The 19235-nt window shown below is 42.7% G+C and overlaps 1 protein-coding gene and 1 non-coding gene across 2 annotated transcripts in view; both read right to left on the bottom strand.

Moving 5' to 3' along the window:
* Positions 1-363: 363 nt before the first annotated feature.
* Positions 364-19235, bottom strand: part of PNP (purine nucleoside phosphorylase) — a 34134-nt gene continuing 15262 nt past the window's right edge. The window contains exons 2-6 of the mRNA XM_060782948.2: positions 7834-8003; positions 7578-7681; positions 5427-5602; positions 3101-3291; positions 364-1145 (exon numbers count right to left, since the gene is read on the bottom strand). Coding sequence (XP_060638931.2) covers positions 928-1145; positions 3101-3291; positions 5427-5602; positions 7578-7681; positions 7834-8003 — 859 coding nt within the window. The 3' untranslated portion in view covers positions 364-927. The remainder of the gene's footprint in view (positions 1146-3100; positions 3292-5426; positions 5603-7577; positions 7682-7833; positions 8004-19235) is intronic.
* Positions 8433-8504, bottom strand: TRNAP-AGG (transfer RNA proline (anticodon AGG)). The gene has a single exon. It is a non-coding gene; the product is annotated as a tRNA-Pro (tRNA).

Raw genomic sequence — 19235 nt, 5'->3', positions numbered from 1 at the left:
CAGGCTCCTTCTACACTGCCATATAACATCCAGATGATCTGCTTTGAACTGGATTATAGATCAGTGTAGACGCAGATAATCCAGTTCAAAGCAGACAATGTGGTGTAACTGCTTTGAAAATTATATAGCAGTGTAGAAGAGGCCTCAGAAAGAAGCTGTAAAGGGTATGGAGGAAGAGAGACTAAAAGATCAAACAGACAAGTGGATTATACACAGAACATCCCTACCATAAAGGAAAAATGGACAACACTTCAAATATGGGAGGCCAGCTCTTGTTTGTGGGACAAAAAGGAATGAGGCACACATCCAAGAGGTTGGATCAAGTGAGCTTTGAAGTCTCATCTAACTTTACGTAACTCTATGTTTGGGCAAATAAACCCTGGCAGTGGCACTGGAAACTGTTGATTATCCTGGTTCTGATTTTATTTACCTATTGATATGAGCTCTTTGAAATGGGAAGCAGACTCCTTCAGAATTTAAAAAAAAAATCACGTCCTGCAATTCCAAATTATTAGTTTTTTAAAATATATATATGAAGATGATTTAAAAGGTAAGCTGTTGCAAGACCCACGTGATTTTGATACCTGGCACTACTCTGGGGAGAAGGAGGGAGAGTGTTGCAATACAAACAACCAGAAACAAAACGGTTCTAAAGCTACAAGGAGGCAAACAGAGATGGACCAACACTGCACCACAGGTCAACTGCACAAATAGAAGGACAATTCATTGGCGGCGAAAGTTCTTCTGCCACCGAAGCAGGACAGAAAACAAGCTGACAGCAAAACAAAATAACGTAGCAGCCGGATTTGACCATGACGGATCTTTGGGAAGGAAGCGAGGGAAGCAAGAGGGAAGAGTCGACATGCTGAGGTGTGAATGATTCTTCATTGCGCAAAGCTGGAGGTCCTCTCTCTCTCTCTTCGTGCATCACTTCACGTTGTTGTTGTGCTCGATGCGTTGGACTATCAGGGAAACCAGTTTCTCGAGGGTGCGGGCACTCTGCTTGCTGGCCTCCAGGACCTCGGCGTGGTTGGCCTTCTCCTTGGTCTCGTAGTCCAGGATGGCCTTGTTGGTGATGAGGGAGAAGCCAAAGACACGCATGCCGCAATGGCGGGCCACAATTACCTCGGGGACCGTGCTCATGCCTGCAGGGAAGAGGAAAAGAGTTGGAGGACATCTCCAATAGAGTCCCTCAATGGCTTTCATATCTTCTTCAGCATATCCAAGGGTGTATCTACACCAGGCATGGGTAAACTTCGGCCCTCCAGGTGTTTTAGACTTCAACTCCCACAATTCCTAAGAGACAGCAGGATGTTAGGAATTGTGGGAGTTGAAGTCCTAAAAGTTGGGCAAGTGGGCTTTTTAACAAAAGAATCTCCTCATAAATGCACAGAAGTAACTTATTAGTAGCACCGTGACACAGCACCAGTAGCCCAAAGTCATAAAACAAACAAAAACACAGAGACCAATGTTATCTCTTTCATAGGAGACTTTTCTTGATAGCAAAATAATATAGCTGCATTATTTACAAGAACAAGGCTTCCATAACACAAATAAAAGTTCTTTATACTTCCTTCTTTGCTTCCATGCTGGGCGTATTTCTCATGCAAATAAATAGCTTCACTCTTACAGACTCTCTTCTCACAACAAACTTACACAGCAGCTTCAAACAGTAGCTTTTTACACACAACAGCTTTCACACACAATGGCCTTCACCCTGGGGCTTCTCTTACATGGCGTTCACATAGTGAGGCCAACTAACACTGAGGCCTACCTCACACTGAGATCTTCTCACACTGAGGGCTCTCTCAGACTGGGTCCTTTCTCCCACTGAGGCAAACTAACACTGAGGCCCTCCCATACAGAGGAGGCCTACTAATGCACTGAGGCTCTTCTCGCACAGAGACCTCTCACAGACTGAAGGTACTAAGCTACAGGCACACCTGCTTATATAGAACTTCCTTCTTTGTTTCCATGCTGGGTATTTCTCATGCAAATAAATAGCTTCACTCTCACAGAGTCTCTTCTCACAAGAAACGTACACAGCAGCTTCACGCAGTAGCTTTTTACACACAGCAGCCTTCACGTGATGGCCTTCAACCTGAGGCTTCTCTAACACAGCCTTCATATAGTGAGGCCAACTAACACTGAGGCCTACCGCACACTGAGGTCTTCTCACACACTGAGGCTGGGTCCTTTCTCCCACTGAGGCAAACTAACACTGAAGCCCTTCTCCCACAGAGACCTCTCACAGACTGAAGGTACTAAGCTACAGGCACACCTGCTTATATAGAACTGTAGCTTTTGCTGAGGTATTGCATCCATTAACTCTTTCAAGTGCTTAACTCACATTTTTATAATTCAAAATACATAGTTAATTTGAAATATTTCTGACACAAAACACCCAGAGGGCTGAAGTTTGCTCATGTCAGATCTACACTGTAGGCTTAATGAGTTTGACAGCATTTTAAATTACCATGGCTCAATGCTATTGAGAGTTGTAGTCTTTTGTCTTAGATGTGCATCATCTAGTGCAACTCTCAGGATGCCATAGCATTGAGCCAAGCGCCATTAATTCAAATATTAAGTCAAACATCTGACTTAGAAGTGACTCACAACTAAGAACAGGGTTGAGACAACCAGAAGTGAGAGGAATCTACCCCTAAAAAGGAACTTCACTCCTGAAAGAGTTATTATCAAGGGAAAAGGGTGGCTTTCTCACCAATCCTCATTTGTACAACAAGCCAAATGTTTCAAAATTCAATAATCACAGGGACAGAAAAACAAACACCACATGCTATCCAAAGTTTAAAATATTTTTTGGGCTGGAGTTACACTTACATACTGTTCCAACTTACATACAAACTCACCTTAAGAACAAACCTAAGAAACCTACAGAACTTCTCTTGTTCATAACCTGGGGACTGCCTGTAGATGCGTGTAAGACACGCAAAGACTCACAAGGTACAACCACAAAGTTTTAGACCATCATGAGGGCTGAAGGAGAAACTCTGGAACCATCTTTCCATCATTTCTTTGAGCTAAGCCTAGCCATAGATATCACTGCAATAATTTCCTTTGAACTCTGCCCACAACTGACCTACGGCATCAGCACCCAGTCGCTGCAGGAAGCGGCATTCAGCAATGGTCTCGTAGTTGGGGCCTCCTAAGGCAACATAGACACCTTCGCGGAGGCACCCAGAACAACCCATCTCAGATGCCACTGTATGGGCCAGCTTCCTCACGTCCTGGTCGTAGGCATCTGACATGGCAGGGAAGCGAACCCCAAATCTGTGAAGAGATTAATAATAATAATCTATATAAATAAAAATGTAATGTTTGTTTGTGGGATCAACAGAACACAAAAACCATTGGGGGAATTGACATCAAATTTGGACGGTATACACCTAACAACCCAATGTATGTTCTTCACTCATAAAAATACTGAAAAACACAGCAGAAGGGACTTAAAAGCCCCAAAAAGCTAAATGGTGAGGGAGGGAAGGGGAGAGAAAAAAGAAAGAAAGAAAGAAAGAAAGAAAGAGGGAAAGAAATAAGGAAAGGGAGAAGGAAGCATGAAAGCAAAGAGAGAAGGAAGGAAGGAAGGAAGGAAGGAAGGAAGGAAGGAAGGAGGTAGAGAAGGAAGGAAGGAGAGAAAGAGGGAGGGAAAGAAAAAGGAGGAAGGAAGGAAAGTTAGAAAAGAAAGAAAGGAGAGAAGGAAAGAAAAAAGGGAAAGAAGGAAGGAAAGAGGGAGCGAAGGAAGGGGGAAGATGTAGAGAAAGAGAGAGGGAAGGAAATAAGAAAAGAGAGAAGGAAGAAAAGAGAGACAGCAGAAGAGAAAGAAAAAGGGGAAAGGAATGAAAGAGATAGAGAAGGAAGGAAGAAGAGAAGGAAAGACAGGAAAGACAGGAAAGAAGGAAGGAAGGAAGGAAGGAAGGAAGGAAGGAAGGAAGGAAGGAAGGAAGGAGGGAAGGAAGGAAGGAGGGAAAGGAGAGAAAGAGGGAAGGTTGACCACAGCAACGCGTGATGGGTACAGCTAGTAATAATAATAATAATAATGCAAAGACTGTGGCACAAAGTGGTCCCAGTAGTGATCGGCACACTGAGTGCAGTGCCTAAAGACCTTGGCCTGTACTTAAACACAATTGGCTCTGACAAAATTACCATCTGTCAGCTACAAAAGGCCACCCTACTGGGATCTGCACACATTATTCACCGATACATCACATAGTTCTAGACACTTGGGAAGTGTCTGATGTGTGATCCAATACAACAACCGGCATAGTGATCTTGTTTGCTGTGGACTCATCTTATTGTGTTTCCAATAATAATAGAAGACTGTCAGCTGCAAAAGGCTACCCTACTTGGATCCGCACACATTATTCGCCGATCAATCACACAGTCCTAGACACTCGGGAAGTTTCTGATGTGTGATCAAAAACAAAAGCCAGCATAGTGGTCTTGTTTGCTGTGTACAAATCTTGTTGTGTATCAGATAATAATAATAGAAGACTGCCCCGTAATTAGACCAAGTGAAGCAGCAGCCTTTGGAAGTCATATAATAGCATAGCAAATACCGTTAGCTGCAAACACATTCTTGTACTTTTCCCCTGATCCATAATTATAATTATATATTTACATTACATGTAATGTTACTAATAATATTACAATATAATGGTATAGTGCAATATAGTAATATATAATACTGATATTTTACTATGCTAATAATATTATATATTGTATGAAAATATATCTTGTAAGCAGTTCTGAGTACCCTTCGGGGTGAGAAGAGCAGCATATAAATGACGTAAATAAATACTGTTAATTATACTTTATTTATATTCCACTCTATCTCTCCAAAGGGGACTCAAGGCGGATTACAGAAAACATATACGACAACCATTCAATGTTGTTATATAATTAACAAAGGCAGACAAAAAATAAACAGAGGTAAAGGCTTTCCCCATCTTTTCTATTTCCGGCATCTAGAAATTGTACTCTACTCCGACCACTAGCCACATAGGGGCCCCAGGAGAGTGTTGTTGTTGTTGTTGTGTGCGCATTCAAGTTATTTCCAACTTATCTCTTAGCAGAACCTATCATGGAGTTTTCTTCGTAACTTTTATTCTGAGTGGGCTAGCGTTTGTCATCCTGTGAGACTGAGAGTGTGTGTTTTGCTGAAGGTTATAAATTATGAAAGATTACATAATTGTGTTTGGGATAATTCTTCTCAGCATCCTTGGCAGATAACGGAATCAGTATCTCAAGCTCTGCTCATTTAAAACTGTGGGATGTGATATTTAAAGAAATGGGATTCTTACTCCCTTACATGTAAGAACACCAGGCCCATGGCATTGCACCTCAGAACCTCATTGAGTCACACAAGGAGAGTCATCTAAAGACAAAAGTGGAGTTATCCACCGTACCTTTCATCATTGGGTCCCACCAGTGGGTTCTGCCCAGCGAACCCAGGCATGTTGATGTGATCCCGGATCACCATGATGTCCCCCACTTTGTACTCAGGGTTGAGCCCTCCAGCTGCATTGGTCACAATTAGGGTCTCCACGCCAAGGAGATGGAAGATTCGGACTGGGAAGGTCACCTGGGAAGAGGAACGGAAAAAAAAGGCAATAGTGAGAGGTGGGCAGGCTTCTCCGGTGCTGAAATCAGAACAAGGCAGAACAGATAAGTCCTAGGTCTGTTTGCAGAACTCAATCTATCCCATATATATCCTCACTCCTCCAGGGGCAAACCAAGAATGGGCAACCTGGAAGTCCCTGAATAGACTCAGAAACGGAGTGGGCAGATCAAAAGACAACCTGGTAAATTGGCACTACCTAAAAGAATCCCACACCTTGTGTGACTGTGGAGCAGAACAGACAACTCTGCATCTGTATGCTTGTCCGTTGTGCCCTGCCTCATGTACACAGGAGGAATTGTTGGAGGATACAGACAATGCCATTGCTGTTGCCCGTTTTTGGTCAAAAGATATTTCGTCGCCTGCATACCTTCTATTTTATCGGCTTTATACTAATGTATGCAATGCTTTTGATACAAAATAATAATATGGTCTACATCCAGGGAAGTCATGCTACCCTTCTATTCTGCCTTGGTCAGACCACACCTGGAATCACACGTGTCCAATTCTGGGCACTGCAATTGAAGGGAGATGTTGACAAGCTGGAATGTGTCCAGAGGAGGGCAACTCAAATGATCAAGGGTCTGGAAAACAAGCCCTATGAGGAATGGCTTAAAGAATTGGGGATGTTTAGCCTGCAGAAGAGAAGGCTGACAGGAGACATAATGAGGGCCATGTATCAACATGTGAGGGGAAATCATAGGGAGGAGGGAGCAAGCTTGTTTTCTGCTGTCCTGGAGACTAGGACGCAATGGAACAATGGCCTCAAACTACAGGAAAGGAAGGAGATTCCACTTGAACATTAGGAAGAACTTCCTAACTGTGTGAGAGAGCTGTTCAGCAGTGGAACTCTCTGTCCTGGAGTGTAGCAGATGCTCCTTCTTTGAAGGCTTTTAAGCAGAGGCTGGATGGAAATCTGTCGGGGGTGCTTAGAAGGTGATGTTCCTGCTTCTTAGTAGGGGGTTGGACTGGATGGCCCATGAGGTCTCTTCCAACTCTAGGATTCTACAGGTACCACATACAGTAAATAGACTCTCAATTCACCAGCACTCATTGGCATTGGTAGATGCCAGATAAAGGTAGTTTCTTGAGAGTTACTATTAATAATAGGAACCATATTATACCACACCATAAACTCTGTATTGACTTGATAACTATTAATACAATTATAAAAACAGCTCTGTGGTTTTATTTTTATTTAAAGTATTGTTTCTTCATTTTTTTTGCCAGTGGCTAAAGTGAGAGTCTGCCACAGGGGTCCTCAAACTTTTTAAACAGAGGGCCAGGTCAAAGTACCCAAACTGTTGGATGGCCGGATTACAATTTGAAAAAAAAAATGAATTCCTATGCACACTGCACATACCTTATTTGTAGTGCAAAAAAACACTTTAAAACAATACAATAATTAAAATGAAGAACAATTTTAACAAATATAAACTTATTAGTATTTTAATGGGAAGTGTGGGCCTGCTTTTGGCTGATGAGTTAGGATTGTTGTTGTTGTTGCTGCTGTGTGCTTTCAAGTAGTTTCAGCCTTAGGTTGACCCTGAGGGCCGGGTAAATGACCTTGGGGGGCCTTATCCGGCCCTTGGGCCTTAGTTTGAGGATCCCTGGTCTACCGCATCTCCCTGATAGGTCACCGTTACATTTTAGGTGAGAGAGAAATGGCCAAATCATTCAACCCCAGCTCAATCAGGACCAAAAACCGCTTTAAAAGTACTCTGCATATTGTTGGAGGTGTTTATGTAATTATTTGTGGTTAGATATTCGTTTCCTTGAAACACTGTGACCCTGGGTTTTTCAAAAGAGGTTCTGAAAGCAGAGGCTGGATGGCCATCTGTCGGGAGTGCTTGGATTGTGTCTTCTTGCACTGCAGGAGGTTGGACTGCATGGTCTCTTCAAACTCTATAATTCTAAGAGATGCTGTGGAGCAACTCACCTTCCAGAGCGGGTAGCCTTCATACATATGGAAGCGGCCTTGCATCACAACACAGGGAGTGCCACTGAGGTTTCCAAACACCAACTTGCCAGCATGGCCAACCACTGAAAGGAGGGAAGGAAAGGCTTAATTCTTACCAGCTCCCCCTAGTGGCTACTGGCTTGCACAGCAGCCTCTTTATCCCTCTTGCTTTCATTCACCCCTTTGGGTCCCTTGCTGGGCAGTACAGCCAGACTTGTTTTAATACTTTGTTTACCTGTGCTCTGGGGAAAGTTGGGGATCTTGGAATATTCAAAGGCAACTTGGTCCTTCAGCAGGTCAGCCAGCCCTCCAAGGCCCGAGCCGCAGATGATGGCGACTTTGGGGCGGTGTTTCGTCTTGGACAACAGCCAGTCCGCCGTCTTCTTCATGTCTTCATAGGTGAACCTGCAAAGATGACATCGTTTTCATTATTATTGTTCCTACAATATTATTTCCTCTAAGTTTTTGCCAATACTGGAAATCGCGACCGCTTGCAAAAATTACAATCCAGTTAAAAGTACCTAATTTAAAACAAAATATATATGTTTTAACTAATTAATTCAACCAGAGAAGTCAGCCATAGCAAAGCACCTGATGAACCAACCTGGACACAAAATATTATTTGAGAACACAGAAATGCTGGACCATGCTAACAACCACCATATCAGACTACACAGAAAAGTCATTGAAATCCACAAGAAGCATGAGGACAATTTCAACAGAAAGGAGGAAACCATGAAAATGAACAAAAATCTGGCTACTCTATAGATAAAGAGCAACACTCAGAAAGCAGGGGAATTCCAGGCATGAAATAATCTGGGCCAGCTAAAAACAGGGCTCGTCCGGGATTTGAACCCGGGACCTCTCGCACCCTAAGCGAGAATCATACCCCTAGACCAACGAGCCAGACACGATAGCTAGTTCTCTAAAAATATTCTATACCAACCTCAATTAGTTTGTGCCACGTTGAATTGCAGGACATCAGACATCCTATTAAATGTGTATCTTCTAGCGCCACCTAGTGACGCTTGGAAGTATTTTCTCAAATCAGGACAGTAAATATTAAAGAGCAACACTCAAAAAGCAGGGGAATTCCAGACAAGAATCAATCAGAGCCAGCTAACACCTCCCAAAAAAAGATCCCCGGGCCACAACCAGCCAGGCTTTGAAGCTGCAAGGCCATTCAATGCTAATCAAGGTGGCCCACTGCAACATTCACACTTGTCTCAAACGCACAAGAGTTGTCAAAGGCTTTCATGGCCGGAATCACTGGGTTGTTGTAGGTTTTTTTGGGCTATATGGCCATGTTCTAGAGGCATTCTATCACCGGGATTGTGGCGCAGCTGGCTGAGTGTCAGCTGCATTAAGATCACTCTGACCAAAAGGTCATGAGTTCGAAGCCAGCCCGGGTTGGAGTGGGTTTCCAACCAATTGTGTGTAGCCTGTTGTCGACCTTTGCAACCCGAAAGACAGTTGCATCTCTCAAGTAAGAAAATTAGGTACCACCTTAAAGTGTGGGGAGGCTAAATTAACTAATTTATGAGGACATAAAGAAGACTCCAGTAAAGCATTCCAGCGGGGAAGCATGCGGGGAATGCGGAAGTGCTTCATCAGCGTCACTGATGGAGATTAAAGCGACAGCTTCCCTAGCAACCAGAAAAAGTTAAATAGCTTCTGTGTATGTCTGTATATGTTGTATGTTAAAATTGGCATTGAATGTTTGCCATATATGTGTACACTGTAATCCACCCTGAGTCCCCTGCGGGGTGAGAAGGGTGGAATATAAAAGCCGTAAATAAATAAATAAATAAATGTTTCACCTGCATCTATGGCATTCCCAGAGGATGCTTCCCATAGATGAAGGCGAAACATCAGGAGAGAATGCCTCTAGAACATGGCCATATAGTCCGAAAAAACCTACAACTCACACAAGAGTTCTTTCTCCCACCCTGGACATTCTACAGATATATAAACCCCACTTGCCTAGTTTCCAACAGACCTCACAACCTCTGAGGATGCCTTTATTAGATGTGGGTGAAACATCAGGAGAAAATGCTTCTGGAACATTTCTCTACTGCCCGGAAAACTCACAGCAACCCAAAGCCAGCTAGGCAAGTGATGTTTACATATCTGTGGAATGTCCAGGGTGAGAGAAAGAACTCTTGTCCGTTTGAGGCAAGTGTGAATGCTGCAACTGGCCACCTTGATTAGCATTGAACGGCCTTGCAGCTTCAAAGCCTGGCTACTTCTAATCTGTATAATTCTAATCTGTATCTGCAAGGAAATGAGATACAAATACCTGAGAAAATAAAGCAGAGTAGGACTCATTTCTCACCACTAGATGGGAGCAAACACCCAAAGAAAGAGTCCAACATATTTATTTATTAAGTTCTTGTGGGTTTTTTCGGGCTATATGGCCATGTTCTAGAGGCATTTCTCCTGACGTTTCGCCTGCATCTATGGCAAGCATCCTCAGAGGTAGTGAGGTCTGTTGGAACAGGGAAAAAGGGGGGGGGGGGTTTCCAACAGACCTCACCTCTGAGGATGCTTGCCATAGATGCAGGCGAAACATCAGGAGAAATGCCTCTAGAACATGGCCATATAGCCCGAAAAAACCCACAAGAACTTAGTGATTCCAGCCATGAAAGCCTTCGACAATATTTATTTATTTACTAGCCGCCCCCTGCCACGCGTTGCTGTGGCCCACATGGGGGTTCTGTGTGGGAGGTTTGGCTCAATTCTATTGTTGGTGGGGTTCACAATGCTCTGTGATTATAGGTGAACTATAAACTATAAATCCCAGCAACTGCAACTCCCAAATGTCAAGGTTCTATTTCCCCCAAACTCCCAAACTCTACCAGTGTTCTTGTTTGAGTCCACAGTGATCTCTGGATGTAGGTGAACTACAACTCCAAAACCAAAAGACACTGCCCACCAAATCCTTCCAGTATTTTCTGTTGGTCATGGGAGAACTGCGTGCCAAGTTTGGTTCAATTCCGTCGTTGGTGGAGTTCAGAATGCTCTTTGATTGTAGGTAAACTATAAATCCCAGCAACGACAATTCCCAAATGACAAAATCAAATTTTTTGAGTGGAGGACATCAATTGGACTGTTAGGTGTCTTGTGTCCAAATTTGGTGTCAATTCCCCCAGTGGTTTTTGAGTTCTGACGGGAGCACGAACTAACATTACATTTTTATTTATATAGATTTTGTCGTGTCAGGAGTGACTTGGGAAACTGCAAGTCGCTTCTGGTGTGAGAGAATTGGCCATCTGCAAGGATGTTGCCCAGGGGACACCCGAATGTTTTTTGATGTTTTATCATCCTTGTGGGAGGCTTCTCTCATGTCCCTGCATGAGGAGCTGGAGCTGACAGAGGGAGCTCATCCGCACTCTCCCCAGATTCGAACCTGTGACCTGTTGGTCTTCAAAGACCTAAGGTTTAAACTACATATTACATACTGAAATATGCAGTTTAAACCTTAGGTCTTTGCAATTTGCAACACTTTGAAAAACCATGGGAGGGAATTTATAGCAACTGCAACTCTACCAGAAAATTTCCCCTCTCAGTAGCTAAAGAAATCTTATCTTTTCATAGGAGAGGAACCTATGTTAAAGCATTCTAGCTTCTCAAAAAGCTTTTAAACAATGCACCCATATTATGCAGGTAAACTATTGAAAATGCTAAATGATCCTTCCAACAACTCTATAAGCTAGAATGGTATTTTTACAACCCAACATGTTGGCACTTGCAGGACTAAAAGTGCATCTACATGGTAGAATTAATGTAGTTTTGACAGCACTTCAACTGCCATGGCTCCGAGCAGTGGAATCCTGGGATTTGTAGTTTGGTGAGGCACTCTTGGGCAGGCAAATGACAGATCCCAGGATTCCACATCATTGAGCCACTGCAATTAAAGACTTATTAGATCACAGAAGAAAAGAAAGATGTTATCTTTATTCAATGTACAGTATTTTGCATCCAGTTTCCCTTCCCAGTTGACACTATTATAGGACCATATTCCACTTTGAATGTCATTACAAAGAGGAATATAGTTCTATAGTCATTTGTAGTTTGGAGAGGACTAGAGCTCTCTAGCTGAGAATTTCTAAACGGCTCAGGATTGCACAGAATGGAACCACGGCAGTTAAAAGTGGGATAATAGCAGTATAATTGTGTAGTGCGGATGAACTCCCAAGTTTTCTTCTCTTTGTTCAGTGCTAAAAATTGGGTGATTAATAGAACTCAAAAACCACTGGACGAATTGACACAAAATTTGGGCACAATACGCCTATCAGGCCAATGTATGTCCACTCAAAAAAACCTGATTTTGTCATTTGGGAGTTATAGTTGCTGGGATGTATAGTTCACCTACAATCAAAGAACATTCTGAACCCCACCAACGATGGAATTGAAGCAAACCTGGCACACAGTTCTGCCATGACCAACAGAAAATACTGGAAGGGTTTGGTGGGCAGTGTCCTTTAGTTTTGGAGTTGTAGTTCCCCTACATCCAGAGAATATTGTGGACTCAAACAATGATGGATCTGGACCAAACTCTACACGAAAACTCAATATGCCCAAATGTGAACACTGGTGGAGTTTGAGGAAAATAGAATCTTGACATTCGGGAGTTGTAGTTGCTGGGATTTATAGTTCACCTACAATGACAGAGCATTCTGAACCCCACCAATGATAAAATTGGGCCAAACCCCCCCACACAGAACCCCCATGTGGGCCACAGCAACGCGTGGTAAGGGATGGCTAGTCTATATGAATAAAAATGTCATGTTTGTTTGAGGGATTAACATAACTCAAAAACCACTGGACAAATTGACACCAAATTTGGACACAATACACATATCAGGCCAACGTGTGACCATCACTCATAAAAACACTGAAAAACACAGCAGAAACTTAAAAAGCAAAAAAAACCCCCACATTACAACACATGAGCAAAACCACATATATATACGCAAACACAAATATACACAAATATATACACACACAAAACACATATACAGAAACTGGGCCACAGCAACGCATGGCAGGGGATGGCTAGTATGGATAGATAGATAGATAGATAGATAGATAGATAGATAGATAGATAGAATAGGACTTGTATCTCAACCACATGTCAATAAAAGCAAGTGGCATCCCTTACTCTCCTCTTTCTGTTCCAGGCATTTTGATAAACAACCTTAAAAACTTTCCATTCAAGGAACCAGAAAGGTGACAATTGCTTTTGTAGATTTCCATTGTGGGAACGAACACAGAGATTATCCTTGATGTGTGGCTCCAAATCATTTCTAACTTACGACACCACTAAGGTGAGGCTATGATGGGGTGGTTTTCTTGACACAGAACTGCTTAGAAGTTATTTGCTACAGTCTTTCTTTGAGGCTGAGAGAGTGTGACTTGCCCATGGTTGCCCACTGAATTTTCCATGGCTGAATGGAATTTGAACTCTCCAGAGCGGTGGTTCCCAACCTTTCTAATGCCGCGACCTCTTAATACAGTTCCTCATGTTGTGGTGACCCCCAACTATAACATTATTTTCGTTGCTACTGTAATTTTGCTACTGTTACGAATCGTAATGTAAATATCTGATATGCAGGATGTATTTTCATTCACTGGACCAAATTTGGCACAAATACCAGATATACTCAAATTTGAATATTGGTGAGGTTGGGAGGGATTGATTTTGTCCTTTGGGAGTTGTAGTTTCTGGGATTTATAGTTCACTTACAATCAAAGAGCATGCTGAACTCCACCAACAATGGAATTGAATGAAACCTGGCACACAGGACTCCCATGACCAACAGAAAATACTCGAAGGTTTTGGTGGGCATTGACTTGAGTTTTGGAGTTGTAGTTCACCTACATCCAGAGAGCACTGTGGACTCAAACAATGATGGATCTGGATCAAGCTTGGCAGGAATACTCAATATGCCCAAATGTGAACACTGGTGGAGTTTGGGGAAAATAGACCTTGACAATTGGGAGTTGTAGTTGCTGTGATTTATAGTTCATCTGCAATCAAATAGCATTCTGAATCCCGCCAGTGAGAGAATTGGGCCAAAATTCCCACACAGAACCTGCATGACCAACAGAAAGTGCTGTGTTTTCTGATGTTCTTTGGCAACCCCTCTAACACCCCCTCACGGCCCCCAGATTGAGAAACACTGCTCCAGAGTAATAGTCCAACACTTAAATCACTATGCTAAGCAGACTGCAGCCCAATTGACTCTCAAGACTGGCATTATTTAATTCACAGTTACTCCTCAATTCTTTGGCGTAAAGACATGGGATGGAAATGGGATCAGGTTGTATGTACTTCACAGCAGGAAGTAAACTAAATTATTCCTCATGATAAACACGGTTGGACCAGGTTAGACCACGGTTATATTATCATGGCATCAAATTACAGAGAAACCATGCCCATAAAGTCAACAGAGCAGCCAAGAAAAAGCAAGTCAATGTCATTGGGGTTAAGAAATGGGTGTGTGCACCATCCCACGCAATCAAAAAGTGAAAGAGATAAAGTATGTGCAGACAAAACTCTGCATGCATCTACACTGTAGAATTAATGCAGTTTGAGATCACTTTAATAGCCATGGCTGAGTGCTACGGAATCCTAGGCATTGTAGTTTGGTGAGGCATAAGCACTCTTTCTCAGAGAACGTCAAAGACCTTGTAAAACTACAGCTCCAGATTCCAGAGCATTCAGCCATAACAGTTAAACTGGTGTCAAACTGCATTAATTCTGGAGTATAGATTCCCCCTTAACCTCATCCTTATATTTGAGTCTTGCCAGAAGATTTGATCCTCCTTCCTGTCTACAAACAGAGCGGAAAAACTCGGAAATTGCTTTATTTGAAGACAGTGCTTCAGATAAAACACAGCAGTAGTTTTCCATACTGCATTTGAAGGGAGTTTTGGAGTCCACAGACACCTGAGGTTCTGCAAAAGGAGTTTCTGATTGTGAACTCTTTGTCCATCTTGCCACCGTAACACCGTGTCCTGAATTCTCTTTTTAATCCCAAATCTCACTGAATCAATTGGATTGACCTACATGTCAACTCTGCATTCAACAACTGATTCAATGGCTCTGCCCCAGCTAGGGTGAAATAACAGATTAAAAGTCTTTAAGTCACTATATATATAAATTGAGAATACAGCCGGGCCTCCACTATCTAGGTTTAGGAGCACAAGATCCCCTTGAACATGAAAAACCACAAATCTATACATATAATAAAAGTGAAAAATGTGTATGTGGAAGATGTGTCCACTTACACAGACAGCCTCCTGCCTCCACAAACAGGCTACAGTTCCAAGTGCAAATTTCACAACAATTGATAGAAAAAGGAACCCTGGGATGCCTGCCTATGGTGAATGAAACACATCACATCTAGGATGAAATGGTCCCCGAATGAAAGGTGGTGGGCCATAGTGTTTGGGGAGGACATTTGTAGCGTTTGGAGAGGACATTGGTAGAAGCCTCCAAAGGCACTCCCTCCACTGACATTGCAGGTTAAAGCAAGCGCCATGAACATGTAGCCCAAACCCTACCAATGTCCTCCCCAAACACTATGACCCACCACCTTTCATTCAGGGACCATTTCATCCACCATTGGCAGGCATCCCAGGGTTCCTTTCTCTATTCATTGCTGTGAAATTTGCACGAGCCCACCTATTGCCTCTCCCTTAGCACTTTCCTATGGCACCCAGTAAACAAAGAGGAATTGATCAGGAGAGAATGCTTCTGGAACATAGTCATACAATTCAGAAAACTCACAGCAGCCCAACCATAGAAATGTGGCAAGGTACTGGAAAAAGCACACACACAAGGACTGTGAAACTGAAATGAAAGGATGTTGTAGGCATCTCATGCTGAGCTTGTTGACGCCAACTTCTAACCCTGCTGATCAAAGCTATTAAAAATATTTCTTGGAAGCTCTACAATCTCTATCGCTCTCAGCCATTTGATCGGCTTTCCGGCAAAACCATTGCACAAATACAACTGCTATAAGACAAATTATCTGGTACAGAGAAGAACAATATTTATGCATGAGAAGTAAAGATGTCAAATTTCCAGAATTTTGTTTGCCATGTTCCTCAAAATTTTGCAAGGAAAAGAGGGCAGCAGAAGAGAAATTCAGGAGAAAATACATGTAACAGTTATTTTCATATCAGAGCCTTTTTCGACATTCTCCAAAGCTTCCAATCATCCCACTGTCAAAACTTATTCGATAAGAATTTTGGAACATGAAAAGCGTCCAAAATTCCAAAGATGTAGCAAATTAGGCAATTAATAGTATACAGTTTTATTTAGAAATCAAGAGTAAACCTATTTCTAACAACTCGACAGTCTTAGCTGTCATCGCTTCTTTTTTTATCTGTGTCAGAAGCGACTTGAGAAACTGCAAGTTGCTTCTGGTGTGACAGAATTGGGCGTCTGCAAGACGTTGCCCAGGGGACACCCTGATGTTTTGATGTTTTACCATCCTTGTGGGAGGCTTCATGTCCCTGCATGGGGAGCTGGAGCTGACAGAGGGAGCTCAACCCACTCTCCCCAGATTTGAACTGCTGACTGTCCTGCCCACCACAAGGGTTTAACCCATTGCAACACTGGGGGCTTCACTTATCATAACTAAACTTGTTTGTCTGCATATTTGCCATGACCTTCCTCTGAGGCTGAGAGAGTGTGACTTGCCCAATAGGTTTCTATGACCAAGGGAACGCTCAAACCCAGGTCTCCAGAGATAGTTCTATATTCAAACCACTACCTTTCTTTTTCAACTGATGCTGAGAAGAGGCCGGTCAGAAGGAAGATGTGGTTGGCAAAAAGCCACAGCACTCAAGCTGACTCATAGGTTTCGCACAGTAATAACAAACATTTCATTATGTCAGAGGCTGCTAGAGGAATGGAAAAAATTATCTGCAGTCTAGCTACCCATGGGAAAGGAACCTTGCGGGTGGGAAGCAAGACGCACTGGACAATAAATAGGGCAGCCAGATTGAAAACTGGAGATTGCTCCTGTCCCTTTAAAATAGTATAAAATGTGGAGTTTCAAGTGTTGTTTATTTTCTTGATTAGGAAAGCAAAGTTTGCAACAAGTTCTTCTTTTACACAACCAATTGCAGTGTTTCTCAACCTGAGGATCAGGACCCCAGGGGGAGGTCACAAGGGGGTGTCAGAGGGGTCGCCAAAGACCATCACAAAACAGTATATTCTGTTGGTCATGGGGGTTCTGTGTAGGAAGTTTGGCCCAATTCTATCACTGATGGAATACAGAATGCTCTTTGACAGTAGGTTGACTATAAATCCCAGCAACTACAACTCCCAAATATCAAGTCTAGTTTCCCAAACTCCACTAGTGTTCACATTTGGGCATATTGAGTATCCGTACCAAGTTTGGTTCAGATCAATCATTGTTAAGAGTCCACAGAGCTCTCTGGATGTAGGTGAACTACAACTCCAAAACTCAAGGTCAATGCCCAACAATCCCTTCCAGTATTTTCTGTTGTTCATGGGAGTTTTGTGTGCCAAGTTTGGTTCAGTTCCATCATTGGTGGAGTTCAGAATGCTCTTTGATTGTAGGCTAACTATAAATCCAGCAACTACTACCCCCAAATGACAAAATCAATCCCCCTCAACCCCACTAGTATTCATATTTGGGTGTATTGTGTATTTGTGCCAAATTTGGTCCAGTAAATGAAAATACATCCTCCATGTCAGATATTTACATTACAATTCATAACAGTAGCAAAATTACAGTTATGAAGTAGCAACGAAAATAATTTTATGATTGGGGGTCACCACAACATGAGGAACTGTATTAAGGGGTCGCAGCATTAAGAAGGTTGAGAAGCACTTGAAAAGGGCCAGGACCCTTCTTTAATTTTCAATCTGGCAACTCTAGTAAACTGTATGAGTTCCATGTATTGTCGAAGGCTTTCATGGTCAGAATCACTGGGTTGCTGTAGGTTTTTTCGGGCTATATTGCCATGTTCTAGAGGCATTCTCTCCTGACGTTTTGCCTGCATCTATGGCAAGCATCCTCAGAGGTTGTGAGGACCTCACAACCTCTGAGGATGCTTGCCATAGATGCAGGCAAAATATCAGGAGAGAATGCCTCTAGAACATGGCCATATAGCCCGAAAAAAACCTACAACAACCCACTGTATTAGTTCCTTTGCCCTTTTACTCTTCCACTTCTTCCTTCCCTCCCTCCCTCTTTCCTTCCTTCCTTCCTTTCCTTTCTTTCTTCAAGTCCTGTCTTTCTTTTTCCTTTTTTACTTCTTCCTTCCCTCCTTCTCCTTATTTCTTTCTCCACTCTATCCTTTCTCTCTCTCCTTCTCTTTGCCTGTCTTCTTTACTTCTTCCATCCCTTCTTCCCTCTACTGTACACACTTCTTGAAAACTTTGTTTATTTTTCAATAAGCAATTTCTACTACTACGAACAAGAGAAACATTGACAAGAGCATGGTGCCATTCCTAGACTTGAGAAACGTTACTTGTTCTGAACTTCTCCAAAGCATTGACCCTGAAGATGTAGTAAAAAAAAAGGAGGAAGTTTTCCAAGATCTTACATAACATTGAGCACCAGAAGTTGCAATAAATCCATTTTACTGCATTCCTGTCTCACTAAGGACAAACTGTTCTCTCCCAGGAAGTTTTAATGGGAAACATAGGCTTGTAAAACTCCTGTAGGTATATATTCCGGTCAGATTAAACATCACTGTCAACTGGCATTGCTCTTCTGCTTTTCATGGCATTTTGATCCACAGAATTCAGCAGTATAGGAAAAAAAATAGCTGCCAAAAGCAAGCCAGGATTGCAAAACCCCACGACACTAGTTTCCAAATCTACCCGTATTAAACTTTTGGTCATTCATCTTCCATGCGTAAGACAGGGAGCTCTCACCTCAGGCGCACTCCAAGGTTAATGGCTAACGAGTGGTCATTCCTGATCATGGTCAGTTCACTCCCTCTGTGCACACAAATGCCAAATCTGGACACTCTGCTACACACTCCAGGGTAGGGACCCTCAGAGTTAGAGCAAACCAAATCAGGCACCCAACATCCAGGATGATCCTTGGCTGCGTGTTTGTTCTTTGCTCCACCCCACTCCAGGGTACAACCTGATTTAATGGTTTTTGAGTTACAAGATGGTTGACTTAGGGCCCTTCCACACAGGCATATAATCCAGAATTTCAAGGAAGAAAATCCTAAAGTTGACCAAAAATGGATCCTTAACTTAATGTTGGAGAGTGGTCCCTGCGCCCAAAGTGGTCCCTGGTCAAAAAAAGGTTGGGAAACACTGACCTAGAAGGTATCTCAGGGCCCTTCCACACAGCCATATAACCCAGAAGATCAAGGCAGAAAATCCCACTATATCTGCTTTGAACTGAGTTATCCGAGTTTACACTGCCATATATTCCAGTTCAAAGCAGATAATGTGGGATTTTATTCAGCTGTGTGGAAGGGCCTTAGATAGAACATGGGAAGAATGTAGCAAGAGTGCTTTGACATTGGAACCAATTACCCAGAGAAGGTGGTAGGGTTCTCCTTCTCACAATGTCTTCAGAAAGAGGCTGGACAGCTCCACACTTGAGATGATGCAGCTAGAGA

Source organism: Anolis sagrei, chromosome 6, assembly GCF_037176765.1.
Source record: "Anolis sagrei isolate rAnoSag1 chromosome 6, rAnoSag1.mat, whole genome shotgun sequence".
Taxonomy (NCBI): Eukaryota; Metazoa; Chordata; class Lepidosauria; order Squamata; family Dactyloidae; genus Anolis; species Anolis sagrei.
Note: the sequence above shows the minus strand (reverse complement) of the source record. Positions and strands in the feature narration are given on the sequence as shown.